Below are 23,897 nucleotides of genomic sequence, written 5' to 3'. Positions count from 1 at the left end.
CCTGGCGCCCCTTAATTTGGATTTATAAGGGATTAGGGAAGTGATTTAAAAGAAAGAATCTCAGACAAGTGTGGGAGTATGGAGGGAAATCAAATTGAGTAAAACTTTTTTTAAAATTTAAAACTTTTTTGAAATTTGTAAGACATTTACATGATTAAAAAACCAAAACAATCTTAAAAGACTACAAGGAAGTGTCACCTTCCCACCCTGTCCCCTCTCTCCCCTTTTACAAGTAACCACTTTTATTCGTTTCTATTTATCTTTATATAAATACAAGAAAATAGTACAAGCTTATGTGTGTGTTCCCCCTCTCTTATCAAAGAGTAGTGCATGCTGTCCTGTTCTTCACTCTTCACTTGACAGCATATCTTCCCATATAACTACATATAGAGTTTCCTCATTCTTTTTTAAAAAGCAGATGCCTAATGTTTTATGACATAGTTGTGCCACTACGAGTTTAACACCTCATTTGTTCCTGGATGTTGCTATTATTACAAGCAGTGCTGCAGTAGATAAATCTGTACATGATGTCGTTTAGTACACGTCATACAGGTGTATCTGTAGAATAAATATCCAGAAGTGGGATGCTGGAGGGTAAACACATCTGGAACTCTGATTTAACAAAATGGCCTTCCGTGGGAGTTGATGTTATTTTGTACGCCCAATGAAAGTGGCAATGGAAGTGTCTGTTCTCTATAGCCTCACCATTGTAGTGTGTGGTTGGACTTAAGGCCTTTTGAAAATCTAATTGATGTGGGCTCTTGGGTGGCTCAGTCGGTTAAGCATCTGCCTTTGGCTTAGGTCATGACCCCAGGGTCCTGGCATCGAGTCTCACATTGGGCTCCTTGCTCAGTGGGGAGTCTGTTTCTCCCTCTCTCTCTGCCCCTGCTTGTGCTTGCTCTCATTCTCTCTCTCTCTCTCTCAAATAAATAAATAAAATCTTAAAAAAAAAAAGAAAATCTAATTGATGAAAAACTAGTGTGTCAATTAAGTTTTAATTTGCATTTATCTCACTATCTGTATGACATTAAGCATCTTTTTTGATATATATATTTTCTTATGTCCTTTGACTATTTTCCTTTTGACTTGCTAAGTATTTTTCTTGCTTACAAGGAGATTAGCCCTTTGTCTGGGATATGTATGACCTTTTTTTTTCTGTTTGTTGGTGGTCTCCTTGTCTTTGCTTGTTTTTATTTCATTTTGTTTTGCCACAAAAATATTTTTATAGTAAAATCTATCAAACATTACTTTTATGGCTTTTTGGAATCATAATTAGAAAGTCCTTCTTCCACTTCTAGGTTATGAAGGAATTACCCATGTGTTTTCTTTTATAATCTTTTAAAAAAATATTTAAATCTTTGATCCATTCAGAATTTATCCTGGTGTTTGGTGTAAGTTATAAATCCAGCTTTCTTAGCAGCTACCCAAGTTGCCAGTGCTGTCTCACATAGATGAAATTGGGTAAAAATGAACATGAAAAATAGATTTGAAATTTGAGAAAAAGGGTCACAAAAGTGTAGGTGTGAGAGGAGGCACAGCTTTATAGTTAGAGGATGTAATAGTTTTGACCTCTAGTTTGCACAGAAGTCCCTGGTTTCTGTTGTTGTTGTCATCTAACTAGATGGAAGGACTTGTCCTTTTTCTGTCTCTGCTTTCTCAACCTCAAGCAAAACCCTTTCCTACGCTCTCCTATCTCTTGCCCAATGTCCCTGAGCTAAGGCAGTGGGGAGCACAGTGCTAGGGAGCCGTACCTAGGAGAAGAGCAAGAAGAATGAACAATAGTGACGGATCACATAGCTTATTACATCATATCAAAGAACATCTCATTGTTTGTTTACATAGTCATACCCAAAATAGAAGTGGACTGCTTTATGACCAATCTCCAGAACAATAGTGCACATAAAACAAGCACAAATTTTACTTCAAAAAGCCTTGAAAACTAAAGTAGGTCTTACTGAATAGTATCTTACAGGCAACTATACCATTGAACATAGAGTGAAACCTGCTAAAAATGCTCTTGAGGCATCATCGTTCTTCCCAAGTTCCAATCCTCATGACAGCTAATCTCCAAAAATACCTCTCCTATTTCTCTCAAGTTCCAGCTTGCCTCTCTCTTACCCTCTCTTCGTGTGCCCCCTAGATCTATTCTGAGAGGTGCTCCCTGCTTTTTTTTGGTAGGTCTAGTGGTACCCCATTCAGTACAACTCAGGACTAGAGGCTGAACATCTCAAACATGGGTTCCTTTGGAGGCAGGATAGAGGGCAAAGTGGAGAACAGTTTTACTTAGACATTTCATCCTTATATGTTACAAAATGCTTTATTGTGCTTGCAATGGGACTCACAGTGAACAATGCCTCACTACTGCCATGGGGGAAGAATAGGTTTCATCAGGCTCTCTCCCAGCAGATGGCAGCCTTCTCCATCAAATGGCTTAGACCATCCCATTTTTTAGCTGTAGGTGGCAACGTGAGTGATGTGGTTTGGATGCTGCAGAATAAAATACAGACATTTAAAGGGCCTAATGCCCCCATAATGTTCTGATTATCTCTTAGAGGGAGTTGGTGTCCATCATTTTGCTCAAAATCCTTTGGGAGCTTCCTCCTGGTAGCCTTTAAATAAAAGCCAAATTCCTGCAGAGCTCACTGGGATCTGGCCCAACCACAAATCCTACTGTCCTCTCCCTTGCTCCCTTCCCTCCAGCCACCCTGAGCAGCTGTCTTCCTGTGCCTTTTGCTTGATTCCACCTCAGGACCTTTACACTTGCCATCTCCTCTGTCTGAAATGCTTTCCCTCTCTCTCCTGGTTAGAGCCAGGTTTTGGTTTCAGCCTGTCTGATTCCAGAGCCAGGAGTCTTACCCATTAAACAATATTGTGGTAGAGCCCAAACTTGTCTGCTTCAAAAAATACCAGTACCTGTGTTCCACCTCCAAAGATTGTGGATTTAATTGGTCTAGGGTGTGACCTGGGCCCCACAATTTTTTAAAAGATCCCCCAAGTGATCTTCAGTGTGCAGACAAGTTTGGAAACCATTGTGGTAGTGCTTTGCTTGGAGCATTAGCTAATAATAGCCACCTGAGAGCTGTTCTATCCCACCAATTGGTAAGATAACATCAAAAGTATTTCTAAAATAAAGAGTGCAAGGGGTGCCTGTGTGGCTCAGTTGGTTAAGCATCTGACTCTTGATTGTGGCTGAGGTCATGATCTCAGGGTCATGAGATTGAGCGCTGTATCAGGCTCTGCACTGGGCATGAGCCTCTTAAGATTCTCTCTCTCCCTCTCCTCCTCTCTCTCTCTGTCTTAAAAAAAAAAAAAGAGTGCAAGCTCTACCTGTGGGAGAAGCTACCATGAAAGGGCAATAGAAAAAGTGTTATTCATTCATATTATCAGTATTTGTAGAAGTGTTTTTAGAAATGATTCAGTGTTACACTGACTTTCTGACCTGTGTATATAAAGCTGGGAACCAAGCTTGCTGGATACACAAAAAAATCCATGGAACAAGTGTTGCATCTGTGCTGAGTGACAGCCTGACTGGGCACAAGGGGCGTATTTGTAGTCTACTCTCCCCTTTTCCTTAGGTCTGAGTCAGTTTAGCCTTAAAAAATAGAATAATAGATTGGGCGCCTGCGTGGCTCAGTTGGTTGGGCATCTGACTCTCGATTTCAGCCCAGATCATGAACTTGGGGTCTTGAGATTGGGCTCCACACTGGGCTCCATGCTCAGCGGGGGGAGTCTGCTTCTCTCTCTCTCCGCCCCCCCTCCCCTCCCCCTGCTCATGCTCTCTCTCTCTCTCTCAAAGAAATAAATAAATCTTTAAAAACAAGTAGAGTAATAGAAAATATCCCAATTCAAAAATTTGTTTACTATTTTTTTTTTAAGTTTGTAACCTATCTCCTACTATGCTGTAAACTCCTTGAGAGGTGAACTTACTTATTTTTGTTCCTCTCAGCACTGGTACCATGCTGCACATGGTAGAAACCCACTCAATACTGGGTTGCTGTGTTTCCTGCAGTGCTCCCACGCTGATACACTAGAGTTGTAACTGATAATTCTGATCACCATGCATATCTATGCAGGGTACTCTACATATATGTCACTAATCTTTATACAGACATACCTATTACCCTCCTATCTGAGAAGGGAAAGTGAGTCTCAGAGAAGTTAAGCAGCTTGCCCAAGGTTGTACGACTAACAGAACTGGGGTTTGAGCTATGTCTGTCTGATGCCAGAGCACACCCACCTTCCTTTACCCAAAATACTTCAGAGGGTAGGCAGTGGTACTTCAGAACTCTCAGATGTGATTAAAAATTCCCAAGAAAAAACCGTCTGGAACAAACTGTCCTTATGAAGCCTATTATAATAGTCCTTTACATAACTTGGCCTGTATGATCTCCTACATTTTCCCACATTTAGCAAAAAACTAAGCATGATTTTTTTTTTAAGTGGGTTCCATGCTGGGCCCCAGTGCAGGGCCTGAACTCATGATCTTGAGATCAAGACCAGCCAAGATCAAGAGTCAGACATGTAACCAACTGAGCTACGCAGGTGCCCCAAAACATTTTTTAAAAAGATTTTATTTATTTAACAGAGAGAGTGAGTATGAGCAGGGTGGGGCAGAGGGAGAGGGAGAAGCAGACTTCCTGCTGAGTGGGGAGCCCAACACAGAGCTGGATCCCAGGACCCCAAGATCATGACCTGAGCCGAAGTCAGACACTCAACCAACTGAGCCACCCAGGTGCCCCTGAACCATGATTTTTAATTTGCTTAACCATTTCTTCTGTTTTGGACATTTCAGGTGTATCCAATTTTCCACTGATACCACAATAAACGTTTTTGTGCATACATTTTTGCTATACTTGGAATAATTTCTTTTTTTTTTTAAGATTTCATTTATTTATTTGACAGAAAGAGAGCAAGCACAAGCAGGGGGAGCAGCAGGCAAAGGGAGAAGTAGGCTCCCCATTGAGCAGGGAGCCCAATGTGGGGCTCGATCCCAGGACCCTGGGATCACGACCTGAGCCAAAGGTGGACACTCAATCAACTGAGCCACCCAGGCACCCCTGGAATAATTTCTTTAGGGTACATTTCTACAAGTAGAATTAGGTTAAGGAATATAGGCCTTGCCGACTTGTACTGCCAAATTATTTTTCATAAAGTATACTAGTTTAGATTTCCACCAGCAGTACCCAAGAGTACTCATCTCATCTTATCCATCTGGTTTCATTATCCTCTGCAAAATTTATTCTGCTAATTTTATAGTTAAAAAAAAATCTCATTCTTAACTTACATTGCTTTGATTACAAGCAAGCATGAACTTTTTCTTTTATTTATATATCTTTATATATGCATTTATGTCTTCATATATGAATTCAGTTTCTGTCCTTTGTCGATTCAACTTTTGACACATACCTGGGGTTTTTCTTATTCATGTATACTATTGTAATCTTCAGGTATTAAGACTATTAACCCTTTGTCATATTTGTTGCCAAATATTTTCATTTCCTCTTCAAGTTTTAATTTTTGGCACATAGAAGTTTTAAGTTTTAAATATTTTAATCTATATTATTCCTGTATATCTCTTGTCACCTTTAACTGAGATTAAAATCTAGTGATTAAGTAGATATCCTCTTATTTTTGCTCTAATTCAGTTAAAAAACATTTAACGTCTAGATTTACCTGTGATTTATTTTGGTACATGGTGTGACATATTTAATTTAGCAACTCCCCTAGATAATTCTTTTTGACTATCTCTTTTTCTGTTGATTTGTGACGCTATCTTTATCGTATCTTTGATTCTTAGTGCATCTAATGTTTGCTTTTACTTTTCTTTTTGTAGATCCTGGTCCCTGTGGCATTGCAAGAAAATGGTAAGACTGTCGGTATAGTACTCTTCTCCCAGACTACCTAGCTGATGGGGCAGACTCACTCTGGGGCATCTGAAGGAAAAGCCTATTTTGGGGGTTCCTTTATCATTTATCCCTTTTATCTTGGGGGTTCCTGTGCTTTTTCTTGGTTGTAAGGCCATTTTCTAATGACAGTTCCTGTGTAAAAAGGAAACGAGATCTAAGTGATTCAGAAGTGAGATGGGGGAAGAGGACTGAGATGTAGGAGAACTCGCCTTAGATTCACTCAGTGTTTTACTTGTTTGCTAGATACTAGGTGTATGTTACATGCTCGGTTTGAACCTTTAAGGGACTTGGGATGCTGCATTGACAGTCTCATGTCACAGGTTTTGTGAAGCTCCGGGTCAGTATATCCTGATCTCCCCTCATCTCTATCTCAAGCACAGTAGCTAATGAAATTTCAAGAAAGTGCTCTCTATGGAAGAAAGCAAGTGTGTACATACAGTACACAGAACAGATGCCTCCTGAGAATCAATGCTAATTTTTTGTTTCCCTAAGATGGAGTTAGAAGAGGTAACAGAGTAGAATCATTAAAGAGAAATACCAAAGATTAATACCAATGGCTCAGATAGATGAGAAGTAAATAATAATAATTTTATTTGTATCCATTCTTTGAATAAATGGATTAAATCATTCATATTTATTATTATTATTTAACATTTACATTTATTGTTATTATTTGGAGTTTTTGGATTTCTTTTATTTTTTTAAAATTTTCCCTATCCTTGAGATAGGGAGAGATCTCTCTTTCTTTTCTTTTTTCTTTTTAAGATTTATTTATTTGAGAGAGAGTGGGAGCATGGTGGGGGGGGGGAGCAGTGGGAGAGGGAGAAGCGGACTCCCTGCTGAGCTCGGAGCCCCATGTGGGGCTTGATCCCATGACCTGAGCCAAAACCAAGAATCTGATGCTCAACGGACTGAGCCACCCAGGCATCCCTAGAGTTTTTTGGATTTATTTGCTATGCTTTCTAGTGTGTTTGTTTTTTCCCCGCTCAACTCTTTCAGGCAGTAAATACTACTACCTTATCTTTATGTAATGCTTTGCAGTTAAAAAAAATTTCTTTTTTCTCACAAGAATCCTGAGAAGTTGATAGGGCAGATAAATCAACTAGATTTTACTGAGGGAAAATGAAATTCAGAGAAATTACGTCACTTTCCTGAGGTTGTGTGGTGGCTGAGTTAGAAGAGCTGGTAGAACTAACATTATAGTGTTACCAAGCACCCACTTAAAATACCACAGTACTTCAAATAAATGTATGTCAGGTGAGCAAACTCTCCTGTGGCTAAGTAGACAGTGAAATAGTTTATACCTGATAAGTTTTTATACTTAAAAAAAAGACTGTGAAGAGAGTGTTTTTTAAAAAAAATTTTTTTCTCTTATTGTTATACCACTTCTTGCTCTTGTTTGGGTGGTTAATTTGGCTTGATTCTATGAGGAAACTATGTTTGCTTTATTATTTATCCCTGCCCCCGTCGTCTAAAAATATTCTTGTTAAAGGAATATGCTGTGCCTATTCCTTTAGGCATAGGAATGCCTATTGGCATTGGCAAAGAAAATATTTTCTGAATAAACAACGTAGTTAAATGTAAAAGAGCATTTTGACTGAAAGAGATTTGTTTGTATTACCTGCAATCATTTCCATCATTATTGTTGTATAAAGGTATATTTATTGTTCTGCACCTACGATAAGGATTTCAAAAACTTTCTGAGCTATTGACAAACTACAGGAGACTGGGACAGCAATGTAATCCTCATTAAAAAAATCTGCTTTCAAGAGTGAAAATCCTTCAACCACATTTTTTGTTTCTGCCTAGGACCCTGACTACACATTGTGAGGTAATGCAAGGAGTGAAAGAAGGGGGAAGCCTGTGTTAAGATGAAGAGATAGGGTGGAGATGTAGTTGTGGTGACATAATACACAAGAAGTGAATGAAGAGGACAGGTGTTAGACCTCCACACAGAATTAGCAAATGTTAATGAGATTATTTCCAACTGAACTAACAACCCAATTAACATCTACAGGAATAAACTCGGAAACTGTCATTGGTCTATAAAATGATACATTAAAAAAACATTATTTAGCTAGTGAAGAAAAGGTAGTGAGGGAAACCTTGGCTTGGAAGTGATGACAGCAGCCAGAGCATACTTGTTTTAAAAGATTAATGTATATAAGATGTTTTGTCTGCAACTCTGGCTTTCTTTCCCTCCATCTAGCCATCCTCCCTGGAAAGTTGGCTCAGGCTCTCTCAGCAGGGCTCATGCGGTGCTTACGTGATGAAGCCCTTCTTCTGTTGAATAAGGATGTAGGTTTTTTGTTTTGTTTTGTTTTTTTGTTTTTTTGCCAATGAACAGTATCTTCTTTGTTTCTAGATATTAACAGGCATGACTTGGGGGTTGCATCATATTGATTACGTAGCTGATTCCAAATGTTTACCACCAAAAAATATTTTGGTTATCTCTACCCACAATCACATGTTTTGAAAGTTTTTTGTTGTTGTTTACAAAACAAACTACATTTATTAATTTTTTTTAAAAATTAAGAGCAGATGTGCGTATCATCAGAGAGTCCTATCAGCATGAAGTAACATGGAGATGGTATAATTCAGAAACAAATTTGGTATTTGGTGTAACCTCTACAGCCTGACTGTGGATGGTGTAGGATTCCATTTGACCTTTTGAAATATTCTAAAGGTTGTGGACTTCCATCATTATCTTCATAGGTCCCTTAAGGATTTGAGAACTTTGGACTGGAAACTTGTGAATTAAGCAGCAGAGTTCTGAGGGACAAAATGCAGATAGGTTAACTGCAATAGCAAAGGGGGAAATTAGAAGAGTCCAGAGTATTAGACATTGGGGAAAAAAGAAGAGTGGAGGTGAGGTACTGTTCTTACTAACTTCAAACCTGTTCTTTGTCTAGAAACCTATTCAAGTGAGAAAGGTTTACTGATAGTTCCATGATTTTCCCTTATAAGGCACTTAAACTAAGTTTATATTTTCTTTATTTTTTTATTTTTATTTAATTTTTTTTAAAAGATTTTATTTATTTATTCGACAGAGATAGAGTCCAGAGTATTAGACATTGGGGAAAAAAGAGCGTGGAGGTGAGGTACTGTTCTTACTAACTTCAAACCTGTTCTTTGTCTAGAAACCTATTCAAGTGAGAAAGGTTTACTGATAGTTCCATGATTTTCCCTTATAAGGCACTTAAACTAAGTTTATATTTTCTTTATTTTTTTATTTTTATTTAATTTTTTTTTAAAAGATTTTATTTATTTATTCGACAGAGATAGAGACAGCCAGCGAGAGAGGGAACACAAGCAGGGGGAGTGGGAGAGGAAGAAGCAGGCTCCCAGCGGAGGAGCCTGACGTGGGGCTCGATCCCACAACGCCGGGATCACGCCCTGAGCCGAAGGCAGACGCTTAACCGCTGTGCCACCCAGGCGCCCCTATTTTCTTTATTTTTTTAAAGATTTATTTATTTTAGAGAGAGTGCGTGCCTGTGCAAACATGCACCTGAGTGATGGTGGAGGAACAAAGGGAGAGAATCTTGAAGCAGATTCCCCAGAGCCATGGAGCCTGATGCAGGGCTTGGTCTCTTGACCCATGAAATCATGACCTGAGCAGAAACCAAGAGTCAGGCACTCAACCAGCTGAGCCACCCAGGTGCCCCTAAGTATGTATTTTAAACCATTAAATACCAATTCAATTCAAATCAATTAGCATATGCTGAGCATTGACTATATACAAGGTGTTATACTAGGTATTGTGGGTGGGAAAGGAAAAAAGAACTAACATTTATTGAATTCTCACTCCATGGTTAGAAGTTCCTAGGCTCAAAACAGGTGTAAGCAATATCACTGAACAAGAATTTAGAACAACAGTCATAAGAATCCTAGCTGGGCTTGAAAGAAGCATAAAAGACACCAGAGAAACCCTGGCTGCAGAAATAAAAGACCTAAAAACTAGTCAGGCTGAAATAAAAAATGCTATAACTGAGATGTAAAACAGACTAGATGTAATCACAACGAGGATGAAAAAAGCAGAGGATCAAACAGATGATACAGAAGATAAAATTATGGAAAATAAGAAAGCTAGAAAGACGAGGGAAAGAAAACTATTAGACCATGAATACAGACTTAGGGAACTCAGCGATTCCACAAAGCACAGTAATACCCATATCATAGGAGTCCCAGAAAAAGAAGAGTGGGGAAAAGGGGCAGAAGGTTTATTTGAACATATTTATTTGAACATAACGTCCCTAATCTGGGGAAGGAAACAGGCATTCAAGTCTAAGAGGCACAAGAACTCCCCTCAAAATCAACAAAAACAGGTCATCACCAAGCAGAGTGAAACTTGCAAAATATAAAAAGAATGAAATGTTGCCATTTGGAATGATGTGGATGGAGCTAGAGATTATTATGCTAAGCAAAATTAGTCAGAGAAAGACAAATACCATATGATTTCACTCATGTGGAATTAAACAAACAAATGAATGTGGGGGGAAAAAAGAGGGGCAAACCATAAAACAGACTCTTAACTATAGAGAACAAACAGGGTTGTTGGAGAGGAGGTGGGTGGGGGATGGGTGAAATGGGTGATGGGCATTAAGGAGGGCACTGGTTGTGATGAGCACTGGGTGTTGTATGTAAGTGATAAATCACTAAATTCTACACCTGAAACTAAAACTACACTGTAAACTAACTAGAATTTAAATAAAAACTTGAAACTAAAAAAAAGTCTATTAAAGAGTTCAGGCGAGTTTTAGGGAGAATGCTTTTCCATATAGCTAGCTAGCTAGCTAGCTAGATACTCCAGGAGCGCCTGGGAGGCTCAGTCATTAAGCGTCTGCCTTCGGCTCAGGGCGTGATCCCGGCGTTCTGGGATCGAGCCCCACATCAGGCTCCTCCGCTGGAAGCCTGCTTCTTTCTCTCCCACTACCCCTGCTTGTGTTCCCTCTCTCACTGGCTGTCTCTATCTCTGTCAAATAAATAAATAAAAAATCTTAAAAAAAAAAAAAAAGACTCTTCAGGGGGGTGGAAATGACTTCTATTTGATGGAGTTGGGAGAGAGAAAACTGGCCCCTTCTGGGTCCTATTTCTTTGGGACCTGCCTGTCTATAGTGAATGATATTTGTCATATGCTTTCTGTCACATAGCAAACTTAGCTTCTGCAGGGGGAGGCTTGCAGTTTGGGGGGACAAGTTCAATTCAGGAATGTCAGGAATCCACACTACCCTTCAATACCATTTCATCAATAATAGAGACAGTATTTTTATTCTATTTATCTGACTTCTGTACCTATTTTTCAGTTAGTTCCTAATTGTGGGCAAAAAAGGGTTGTTATTTATTGGGCCCTTCAAACTCCAAGGAAGTACATAAATAGCTACAATATGAGCTGCAGGAACATAAGTGGTATATTAATCTGCACAGGATAATCAATGCTGCAGTAACAAATAAGATACAAAACTCTCAATGACTTAATGCAATAAAAGTTCATTTCTCCCTCATGTCACAGTCCATTGTGAGATGGCTGGCCTCTTCTGTCTTTTCGCCACGCCGTCTGGAATATGTGGCTTCCAGAGTCATTGCAACAGGGGAAGAGGGAAGTGGAGGAGGCTCTTAAGCTCTTAGCTTGCCCTGGAATTGATACTCAACACTTCTGCAGAAGTTAGAGTAACTATTCACATGGCTCTAAACAACTGAAGGGAGGGGCGCCTGGGTGACTCAGTCCGTTAAGCATCCGACTCGTGATTTCAGCTCAGGTCGTGATCCCAGGGTTGTGAGACTGAGCCCCGTGGTGGGCTCCACACTGGGTGTGGAGCCTACTTAGATTCTCTCTCCCTGCCCTCCTGCTCCTACACCCTTCCTCTCTAAAAAATAAATAAATAAATAAATAAATAAATAAATAAATAAATAAATAAATAAATAAAGAAAATAAAAAATAAACAACTGAAGGGAGGCTTGGAAATGTGGAGGAACACGTGAGCACAAACTGTGTCTGCTATAGGTAGGTTCAGAACAATCAGGGAAGCTTCAAAGGAGCAAAGTAGGGAAGAAAGGGGGTTGAGTGGTACTCAAAGCATATTTTGCCTATTTCATAGCTTTCCCAAAGCCACATATTCTGTCTGAAATTTACCTGTGCAATCTCTTCAGGTCCATTGCCATCAGGCCATTTACAAATAAACTTAATATGAGAATTGAGAATTTTTCCCATTGAGTGTGCATTTTATCTAGGGTCTTCAGGAGATAATAAGCTCTTGGTTTTATTGCATATTTATTATCTCTGTTTCACTATGTTCTATACTATTCATGATTTTAGGAGTGAGAATTTTGGGTCCACAATATTTTTGAATACTTTGTGCTTTCAGTACTCTTCAAATCACATCAAATATGGCTTTGGGGTTTTCCCACCAAGATGGGATTTGTTTGAGTAGGAGTTATCTAATATAATCATATTTAAATATGGTTAAGCATTCTCTCTGAATTAATCAGTTGGTTTTTGTTAGTTTTTTTTCTAGGAAGAGAATCCAAGATCTTTCTAGGCCTAAAAAACAATGGGGCACCCCAGATAGGTAAGGCAACATTCCATAGTCTTGTTTGTGAGGATTGTGTTCCTTACATTAAATAGGTAAGTATTATTCTTACTTGCCCACTAACCTTGCATCCCAGGTTTATCCACTCTCTAGTCAACTGAATCTACTGAACTAATATTGTCCCCTCATTTAAGTCAACACATGGAAGGCTAACCCTAAGTCAGTAGTTCTCAAATTAGTCTGCCCATGGAATCACCTGGGGACCTATTAAAACACTGATACCTGGGCCCCATCCCCAGAAATCCTGATTTACTTCGTCTGGAGTCCAGGCTAGGCTTTGGGAGCGTTAAAAGCTCCCCAGATGATTCTAATAAGCAGACAGATTTGAAAACCACTTTGAAACTCTTGTGTCCATCCTTTGGGTTCAGCATTGCTGCTTCCAACATACTATCTCTAAGCCTCTTCCTAGAGCACAACTGTTCTCTGGATCTCCAGCCAGTAGGACCCATGGAGCTCCCATCTTTGGCCACAGGACCCCCCTTTTCTTCTTTGGCTCCTGAGTAAAGCCTTAAGTTTTTCCTTTGTTTCTGAACTATTGCTTTAAAAAAATGATACACTTTATTTTTAAAGCAGTTTTAGGTTTACAGAAAAATTGGCCAGAAGTACAGAGAGAGTTTCTGTATTACTACCCACTCCTCTTGTTTCCCCCATTATTAACATCTTGTGTTAGTGTGGTACATTTATTAAAATTGTTGAAGAAATATTGACACATTATTCACTAAAGTCTGTAGTTTGCATTAGGGTTCACTTTTTGTGTTGTACAGTTCTATGGATTTTGACAAATGCATGTCATGTATTCACCATTACAGTATTATGTAAAATAGCTTCACCCCCCTAAAAATGACCTGTCCTCTACCTATTCACCTCTTTCCCTCTGTGCTCCCCTCTCCAAAACCTTGGCAACCACTGATCTTTTTATTATATCTATAGTTTTGCCCTTTCCAGAATGTCATATAGTTAAAATGATACAGTATATAACCTTTTCATATTGCCTCCTTTACTTAACAATATACATTTAAGGTTCCTCCATGTCTTTTAATTGCTTGGTAGCTCATCTGTTTTTAGCACTGGCAAATATTCTATTGTCTGGTTGTACCACAGTTTGCTTATCCATTCATCTATTGAAGGATATATTGTTTGCTTCCAGTTTTTGGTAATTCTGAATAAAGATGCTATAAACATTGATGTGCAGGTTTTCATGCAGATAAAAGTTTTCAACTCATTTGGGTAAACACCTAGGAATGCAATTTCTGGATCATATGGTAAGAATATGTTTAGTTTGTAAGAAATTGCTAAGTATCTTCTAAAGTGTCTACTAATCCCACCATCAATGAATAAAATAGTTCCTATTGTTCCACATCCCCACCAACATTTGGTGTTTTGTATTTTAGCCGTTCTAAAGGTGTATAGTGGTATCTCTCTCATTGTTTTAATTTCTAATTCTCTAATGACATGATGCTGAGCATATTTCATATGCTTATTTACCATCTGCATATCTTGTTTGGTGAAGTGTGTGTTCAACTCTGTTACTCACTTTTTTAAAAAAAGATTTTATTTATTTATTTGAGAGAGCGAGAGCACAAGTGGGGTGAGGGTCAAAGGGAGAAGCAGACTCCCCACTGAGCAGGGAGCCCGATGCGGGACTAGATCCCGGGACTCCAGGATCATGACCTGAGCTGAAGGCAGGCACTAAATGACTGAGCCACCCAGGTGCCTCTTTTACTCACTTTTTAATTGGGTGTTTGTTTTCTTATTGTTGAAATGTAAGTGTTCTTTGTATATTTTGAATACCAATCTTTTATCAGATGCTATAGACCAAATGTTTATATTCCCCTAAAATTCATAAGTTGAAACTTAATCCTCAATATTCTGGTATTAGGAGGTAAGGCCTTTGGGAGGTGATTAAATAATGAGGATGGAGCACCCATGAATGGGACTAATGTCCTTATAAAAGAGACCTCAGAGAGCTCCATTGCTCCTTCAGCAATGTGGGAACACAGCAAGAAGATGTCTGACTATGAACCAGAGAGCAGGTCCTCACAGGCACCAAATCTGCGGATGCCTTGATCTTGGACTTCCCAACTCCCAGAATTGTGAGAAATAGATTTCTGTGGTTTATAAGCTACCCCATATATGGTATTGTTATTGTAACCTGAGTTCCAGGTTACAATCTTGTAAGACTGTTAGACATCAGGTATGTGTCTTGCAAATATTTTCTCCTAGTTTGTGGCTCATCTTTTTATTCTCTTTGCAGTGTCTTTTGCAGAGCAAAAGTTTTTAATTTTAACAAAGTTCAACTTACCGATTTTTTCTTTAATGGATCATGCTTTGGTCATGTTTAAAAAGCAATTGCTAAATCTAAGGTCACCTAGATTTTCTGTTATGTTACCTTCTAGAAGTTTTATAGTTTTGCGTTTTACATTTAGATGATACATTTCAAGTTAATTTTTGTGAAAGGTATAAGGTGTGTCTCTAGATTCATTTTTGTGCATGTGGGTATCCAGTTTTATAGCACCATTTGTTGGAAAGACTATCTGTTCTCTGTTAGATAACTTTCAATCCTTTGTCAAAGATCAGCTGACTATATTTGTGTGGATCTATTTCTAGGATCTGTATTTTCCCATTGATCTATTTATCTATTCTTTCACCAATACCACTGTCTGATTACTGTAGGGTTGCAGTAAGTCTTGAAGTCAGGCAGTGGCAGTCCTCTGATTTTGTTTTTCTTTTTCAGTATTGTGTTGTCTATTCTGGATCTTTTGCCTCTCCACACAAATTTTAGAATCAGTTTGTGAATGAATATCCACAAAGTAACTTGTTGGGATTTTGATTGGGATGACACTGGATCTGTAGATCAAGTTGGAGAGAACTGACATCTTGACAATATTGGCTCTTTGTATCTATGAACATGGACTGTCTCTCCATTTATTTAGTTCTACTTTGATTTCTTTCACCAGAGTTTTGTAGTTTTCTTTATAGAGATCTTATACTTATGTTGTTAGATTTTCACCTATGTATTTACATTTTTTGTTGCTAATGTAAATAGTGTTTTGTTTTTAATTTCAAATTTCCATTGTTCATTGCTGGTGCATAAGAAATCAGTAGAATTTGAATATTAATGTTATATCCTGCAACTTTGCTGTAACCTAAAAATTTAATTTTTAAACGGTTTGTTTTTAAACATTAAGAATATAATATGCTTTAAATTCTCTCTTTTTCATGGATGGGTACATACACATATACACTGTTGAGAGGTATGCATTGATAAGAGATGTGTTAATGAATATTGCTAGAACTGTCAGTAATCTTAGAACACTCGTCTCCAACCTACTCCTATTTGAAACCATTAAAAAATTTGAAGGAGTGATTTGGTTGGGCAATTGAGCTCAAATAAATTAAGTAACCTAGCCTGCAGGTACCAAAACTGGGATTTGAATCTATGTTCATTGCACACAAAGCCCATTTACTTACATTATATCACAATGGCTATTTTAGAAAGGTATGGTCCCATTGATAGCATGGAGAATTAGAGTCAGGAAAATTGATTTGGGGCTATTATGATAATGCAGGAGAGAAATAATGAAGACTTGTCCTACAAGAGTGGCTTTAAGGGTTACAAGAAAGAGTCAAGATAGAGATGGATAGGATATAGTGACAAATGAAGAACCTGAGGGAGAGGAGGAGTCAAATATGATTTCTAGGTTCTGTTTTTAGGAGTAAGCTGGAAAAAGGAGTAACTGCAAAAGGCAGCTTGGCGCTTTGGTTGAGTGTCTGACTCTTGGATTTGGCTCAGGTCATGATCTGGTGGTTGTGGGATTGAGCCCCAGGTAGGGCTCTGTGCTCAGTGCGGGGTCTGCTTCAGATTCTTTGTCCCTCTCCCCCATCTCTGCCCCTCCCTGCTTGCCCACATGTGCGCGCTGTCCCTAAAATGAATAAACAAAATCTTTAAAAAAAAGAAAAGAAAAAAAAAATGGAACCTATGAGGATACATTCAAAGAATTTGTGGTTGGCCAGACTGACAAAGAAAGATTAAAGACTGTCTCATAAATCATCAAGTACATAAAGCATGTTATTGAGATGAAAGCTAAATAAATATTTGTTATAATGGGAGAGGGTGTAAGAATTTCAGAACAATAACACTCTGGAAATAGACTAATGAAAGCTGTTTTGTGTTTTCTGACTCTGGAAATATGTAAGACTAGAGATTTAGCTGTTCAGAAAAGGATGACTGAAAACAGAACTCTCGAGAGTTCTTGACCTTCTAGGTCCCTTATTCTCGAATTCTAGGGGTGTGATTGTGTCAGATATTGTTATATCTTATGGATCCAACAAACAGGTACAATATGGATAAGAATCGTATGCTCTGAGGTTAAGTCCTCATTGTTGACTGTAAAAGATTAAACATTTATTTCCCTGATATTGTTAGCTATGTAACAGCTAAACATGGGCAATTTTTAAATGTTGTCAGAATAGAGTGGAGAGTCATCTGCGTAATATGTTACTTTGACATGTCAGTTAGTCTCCCCACTTTCTGATGAACATTACATCCACATTTTTCTCAACTGTATAGTCTCTGCTCTTTCTCATCCCACTGATCCTTTCCTTCTAGCTTGCTTTGAGCTGGCTCTCCTGCCTTTTACATAATTCTCAATACTTTTATACTATGTGTTTTCTAGTTTTTATGGCCAAAATTTTCTTCTTAAAAGCTATTTTATTTATTTGAGAGAGAGAGCATGAGAGAGAGAGAGAGAGATCACGAGCAGGGGAGAGGTAGAGGGAGAAGCAGACTGCCTGCTGAGCAGGGAGCCTGATATGGGACTCCATCCCAGGACCCTGGGATCATACCTGAGCTGACAGCAGACACTTAACCGACTGAGCCACCCAGGACCCCTATGGCCAAAATTTTCAGGCAGATAATGATCTGATAAAGGTTCAGTCCCTAGAAGTCATCATCAGGACTCTATATTATGTATTGACATAATTGCCGTGTCTAAGGTACCTTTTGCTTTGAATTTGAAACAATAAATACAATACCAATATACACAGTTGAACATTGAACAACACAGGTTTGAACTGCACAGGCCCACTTGTACCCAGATTTTTTTTCCAATAAATACAGTACTTAAAAGTATTTTCTCTTTCTTATGATTTAAGAAAATCATAACATTTTCTTTGCTCTAGGTTATTTTATTGTAAGAATACAGCATAAAATACATAAATAAAGTATATGTTCATTGTTTATGTTTTCAGTAAGGCTTTTGGTCAACAATAGATTATTAGTAGTTAAGTTTTGGGGGAGTCAGAAGTTATATGCAGATTTTCAACTGCATGGGGTCAGTGCCCGTAACCCCTCGTTGTTCAAAGGTCAACTATATATATGTCACCTTTGCTTCCTAATCCCTGACTCCCTTAGGCTTTCTCCACCAGAGTTTTGTTATTTACCCCTAAGATGCTCTTCACTTTTTCCATTACCACTGATATTTTCCTGGCCAAGTCCCATTGTTTTTTGTTTTTGTTTTTGTTTTTGTTTTTGTTTTCCGTTTCCATTCTTGGTATCTAAGTTATATTTGATGCATCTTGTCCTGAAATCTTCCTCTCCATTCCGTGGTGCTCTTACCTCTATCCATCAGTCTTCTCTTTTGGAAACAGAGTTACTATCTTCCCCAATGTCACTCCCCCTCTGGCCCTCGTCACCTGAGGCCCTGACTTCTGCTGTAGCCTCTTCTTCCTGTGGTCATCCTCTCCTCTCTACTCTGTTTTACATCACCATCAGGTGAGTTCCCAGTTTTCACCATTCTTCATTCACAGACTGTGATGGAGCAGCTGTCATGTACACCACTAAACTATCCTAAGGGGAAATCTCCAAAAGATTAAGTCATACTCCTTCCCCTGGATGAATTTACAGGCTGGAGTGGCAGGTGCTCTTTGTCAAAATTGTGGAGGACCTTGTAAGCCACAGTAAGGAGTTGGGACTCCATTGTAAAGCCAATGGAAACCTTTAAAGAGCCTTTAACAAGGGGGTGACTTGATCAGATTGGAGTTTAGAAAGATCACTCTGGCAGTGATGGGGATGATGGGATCTGGACAAGGAAAGCTGCAAGGATAAGGAGAAATGGACAGATTTAAGCTGTATTTAGGAAATGGAATCAGCAGAATGTAGGGGATGGGAATATTAATTCATTCGTTAATATTTCTAATGGTGACTGGCTGATGCTTGCAAAGTAGAGAAATAAGCATTGTATGCAAAAATATAGATAAGGTTAAAAAAAAGGACCTTTTAAATAATTAAGCTCAATTAAGTGGCAATTTGTTATATGCAAAGTTAGGTTACCAAGGTACCTTCTTCTGCCTTCCCTACTCATTGTAACAATGTTACTTAATGATTTCCCAACGTGCCTCTGTCCAAACATGCCTTGACCCATACTTGATTATTCCCAATTCCCACAGTACCCGCAACATGGAATGTGCCTCCTTTCTGGCGGTCTGTGCCTTTCACTTTCTTCCATGAAGCCTTTTCAGGTGAATCCCTCACTGATTCTCTTTTTCTCCTCACCCTCTGCTCAGGAATCATGACTATTTTACAGACTAAAAAAAAGATCTGATGTCCGTAAACACTTACCCCATTGCCTGGCCCACAGTATTTCACAAATGGGAGCTACTCATATTACCCTGATACTGTTCTATTTTCTGATCCCTTGGTACAGGGCTTCCCCACAGCGGGAGCTCAGTGTTAGGTAGATGGCATCCCCGTTTTGTATTGACCTGATTATAAATTAAGTGTTAATTATACAATGGCATAAACAGACCTCTTTCAGAAAATAGGTTCATTTTTGTTCACCGTGTTTTAAGACAGTAGGTAAAACAATTTTCTTTTATTTTTATTTTAACTACATAAGTAGTTGATCTGTTTCCGATGACTGGATATTGTTAAATTCTGTAATAGAGGTAGTTCTGGAAGTGAAATAAAATCAGTAGGGAAGCCATCAAGAGCCATTTCTAAGGTGTCCATTAGTAGTGAATTCCTTACCATTTGATTTTTCTGCTTTTTAACAGAAAACTGTTTTGGGGAAATCAAGATCCTATTTGTCCTATTGCCCGTATTGCTTTGAAGGCTCAGCTAACCAAAAGACTTGAGGACCTTGCCCATCCCAAAGAAGTCTCCCACCGATATGTACCTAACAGGTTAGTGTTTGTGTGTTATCAGGTTGCTTTATCAGGAGTCCCTAGGGAAAATGAACACAGAACCCAGCCCTTTTATCTGAAAGCCATAAATTGTCCAATCTGTAGTAAAAGATTATTAAGGATTAAAGATTCTATATATTTCCTAATCTGATGCTACAGAAAAACTTTTCCAGAGCAAGACTAATAGTTAGCTATTACAGATTTGTATTATATCTTATAATGTTTTGACTTACCAGGATTTTGAGGGTTTATTTTACAAAGATTTTATTTATGTATTAGAGAGAGTGCACTCGCATGCACAAATCAAGGGGGAGGGGCAGAGTGAGAGGGAAAGAGAAAATCTCAAGTAGACTTGTGCTGAGCACAGAGCCCCATGTAGGGCTCGATCCCATGGCCTGAGATCATGACCAGAGCCAAAATCAAGAGTGGGGCACTCAACTGACTGAGTCACCCAAGCACCCCTTGAGTTTTTAATAAAGTGGCAGTACTACGCTGGGATGTGTATCATATATAACATTGTTGTGCATGAACTATTTATGCATGCAGTTTCTCATGGATTTTGCATACCACCATGGGCTTGATTACCATGAGTTAATTATTATATGTAAAGGTGAGAATATTATTAAAGTCTTTTGATACCCATTGCCAATTTGCTTTTAGTGCATGTTTGTTGAATGATTAGGCTTTCTGCTGGTTGGTTCTTTGAAGAAAGACTGGGTGGGGGGAGGGGATGAGCACAAATAGTGAGGGAAATTAAAGTAACAGGAAGAAGGCAAAGATACCATTATTTATCTGAAGTTTGGTTTCCAAGATAATTGAGGTGGTCATTTCTCTATCTCTTTTTGATATACGACTTTACTCAAAAGTCAGCAAACTTTCTCAGGAAGTGGGTAGTTAGTAAAGTTGACCATAAAGTCTCCATTGCAACTACCCAACTCCACTATTGTTGCAGGAAGCAGTCACAGACGTTATGAAAACTGAGTATGTCTGTGTTCCAATAAAACTTTAGAATTTTTGCATCTATGTTTATGAGGGGTTATTAGTCTGGATTTTTCTTATAGTGTCTTTGTGGTAATGTCTTTGTTTCTTGTAATGCCTTTACTTGTTTTTGGTAATTCTGTCCTCATAGAATCAACTGGAAAATATATAGAATTGGCATTTCTTGTTTATGTATTTCATAGAATCTACAATGAAGTCATCTGGGTCTGGAGTTTTTTGGAGGGAAGATTTTTTTAATTTAAGATTTTTTATTTAAATTCAATTTAATTAACACATACTGTATTGTTAGTTTCAGAGGTAGAACTTAGTGATTCATTAGTTACATATAACACCCAGTGCTCATTACATCACGTGCCCTCCTTAATGCCTGTCACCCAGTTACCCCATCCTCCGGCCCACCTCCCCTCCAGCAACCTTTAGTTTGTTTCCTAGAGTTAAGAGTCTCTTACTGTTTGCCTCCCTCTCTGTTTTCCTCTTATATTATTTTTCCTTCCCTTCCCTTATGTTCATCTGTTTTGTATCTTAAATTCCATTAGATGGGTGAAGTGATATGGTATTTGTCCTTCTGTGACTGACTTATTTCACTTAGCAGAATACCCTCTAGTTCAGGTTTTGTGTTTTTTTTTTTAAGATTTTATTTATTTATTTGACAGAGAGAGACAGCCAGCGAGAGAGGGAATACAAGCAGGGGGAGTGGGAGAGGAAGAAGCAGGCTCCTAGTGGAGGCGTCTGACATGGGGCTTGATCCCAGAACTCCGGGATCATGCCCTGAGCTGAAGGCAGACGCTTAATGACTGTGTCACCCAGGCGCCCCTCTAGTTCAGGTTTTTAACTATAAATTCAATTTATTTAATAGATATAGGGCTGTTACGAATTTGTCAAAATAACGCTTGTTAAGTGAAGCATGGGATCACAGTTCAACAACAGACCTTAACAGAAATTGAAATAGTGAAGTTCATTACTCACAGATCCTGGAAGTACCTGGCATGCCTCGAGGAGTCATGCATGGAGGTTAAAACAGTGCAGAGAGAGGCAGGACCTAGGGCACATGTCTTATTAGGGCTGCAGGTGGAGTGCTTTGGAGTTCCTAGGCCAAAGCCAGATTGGTCAATTCAAACAAAAGAGCAGAGCTTTGGTAAGCTCCTTGGGACTCATATCTAAAGGATGCATAAAGAAAGGAAGGCATTGGGAGTCAGGAAGGAGACTGTTGGTTGCAGGGCTATTGGCAAAGTCGTATCAGGAATGTACATTTCCTTATGACTCGGTGGACTGGTATCTAGGGCATGTGCTTGTGAGATGGGCTAAGGTCAGTTTAAGGTACCTGGAGGCTGCTTTGTCAAACAAAATGAGTGCTGCGGCAGCAAGACCATGGAATTGCTTAGTAAACTCTTGACAAGGGCTCTTCAGATTGTATCTTTCCAAATGAGCATTGGTAGTTCATGTCTTTCAAAGAATTTATCTATTTCACCTAAGTTTTAAAATTTGTGGGCATAACCTTGTTCATATAGCCTTTTATTTTCCTTTTAATATCTGTGCAATCTCTAGTGATTATCTCTGAGAGACTAAGAAGGTATTTGGTTTTAAAAGCAGCAAATTTTCCCTTTTCATTAGTTACTTTTTGGTCTATTTAAAAGAACGCAATTTATTACAGAAACTTTATTTTGGAATAGGATATTAGAAACCAGCTGGAACTTGATGGCTGTGACCATTCATGATTTCTCCCCATGTGGAAAATAGCTCAGTAGTAAAGGGATAAACTGTCATACCTGCTCCTAGGCGTAGAGTTGGGGGTCATTGTTGGAAATTACTGTTATTGGAATTCATACTCGTTTCACTCAGTTCTTTTCTTTTCTACAACTTTCAGGCCTCAATATTACTACAACTGCGGCAGAGAGTCTGTAATCTGGGAGATCCCTTCTCCTGCACTGTTTAGCCAACCCTCCAAAAGGATCCAGAAGCTGGCACTGCCCAACAGATTCAAGAAAGAATGTCTAATAAATAGGTAGAATACCTTGATAATCTCCATAAATTCTAATCTAATTTGGTTAAACCTCACAATGTTTTTCTTATTTTAATGTATGTAGTTTCATAAACTGGAAGTCCACTTGCATTTCAAAGGATCAGGGTAAAAACTCAAATGTATGCAGCAACTGTAGGTAACCAGAGGGTCATCACCAGTAATTACATTTGTGGGGTTTTTTGTTTGTTTTTTTAGAGAGAGTGAGAGAGAGAGACAGCATGCATGAGCAGGTTGGGACAGGGCAGAGGGAGAGAGAATCTCAAGCAGCCTCCATGACTTGGAGCTCGATCTCACGACCCTGAGATCATGACCTGAGCTGAAATCAACACTCAGACGCTTAACCGAATGAGCCACCCAGGCGCCCCACCAGTAATTACATTTGACTCAAATTGTGGTGAAACTAAAATTCACTCTGAACTTACATTGTCAGCCAATTAAAAGGAAATATGCAAATGAAACATTGCAAGTTTTTTCAATTTGTAGAACTTGATGTTTCTCTTATGTTTCTATGACTTTTCAAATGTTTTTCTTCTTGCTTTGAATGCTGAATTTCGCCTTGTCTTTAAAAGACAGCTTAGGTGGTACTTCCACATGGGAGCTAAGGCTGTGATGTAGTTGTTGGGAAAATGTTAAGTTGCATTAATGGAATATGTATGGTGTACAATTACAAGGAGGTGATAGTACTATGTATAGTACTTTAGTCGAGACACATTAAGTGTATGTGTCCACTTATGGATGTTATACCTTAAGAAACTGATACTAAATTTGAGACTATTCAGAAGGAGCTGAATGAAATGTTGAGGCCTCTGGAAACTACGTTACATGAAAAATAGTTAAGAGAAATGACATGTTTAGCCTAGAGAAAAGACCGAGGAAGTAGTGATAGCTGTGCTCAGATATTGAAAGGGTCAGCATCTGAATAAGGAAAAGGAGGTAGAAGTAAAATTACTTTGTGTTGATCCTAGAACTAGATCTAGAAAAAAGATTTTACAGAGCAGCAGGGGTCAGCTAGGTGTAGGAAAATCTTTCTGACTGGCTCTCCAGTAATGGAAATGTTTATTGGAAAAGTCAACTGCCACCTTCACCCCAACCCCTGAAAGCACTTGTTCAAGCACAGCCTGGAATGACAAGTTTACATGGATTTTAGAAAAGACTCCTACATTCAGAGAGAGAATTGAACTGGACAACTTGGGTCTTTTTCCA

The 23,897-nt window shown here is 38.7% G+C and overlaps 1 protein-coding gene across 1 annotated transcript in view; it reads left to right on the top strand.

Moving 5' to 3' along the window:
* The window catches only part of SPMAP2L (sperm microtubule associated protein 2 like), a 45,204-nt gene that overhangs the window by 7,378 nt on the left and 13,929 nt on the right, over positions 1 to 23,897 (top strand). The window contains exons 2-5 of the mRNA XM_045815918.2: positions 5,834 to 5,864; positions 12,407 to 12,472; positions 19,547 to 19,675; positions 22,539 to 22,676. Of these exons, the coding sequence (XP_045671874.2) occupies positions 5,834 to 5,864; positions 12,407 to 12,472; positions 19,547 to 19,675; positions 22,539 to 22,676 (364 nt within the window). The remainder of the gene's footprint in view (positions 1 to 5,833; positions 5,865 to 12,406; positions 12,473 to 19,546; positions 19,676 to 22,538; positions 22,677 to 23,897) is intronic.

This window comes from Ursus americanus, chromosome 8, assembly GCF_024610735.1.
Source record: "Ursus americanus isolate L20-20 chromosome 8, mUrsAme1.1.p, whole genome shotgun sequence".
Lineage (NCBI taxonomy): Eukaryota > Metazoa > Chordata > Mammalia > Carnivora > Ursidae > Ursus > Ursus americanus.
The sequence above is the reverse complement of the archived record's forward strand: the minus strand, read 5'-3'. Positions and strand labels throughout refer to the sequence as shown.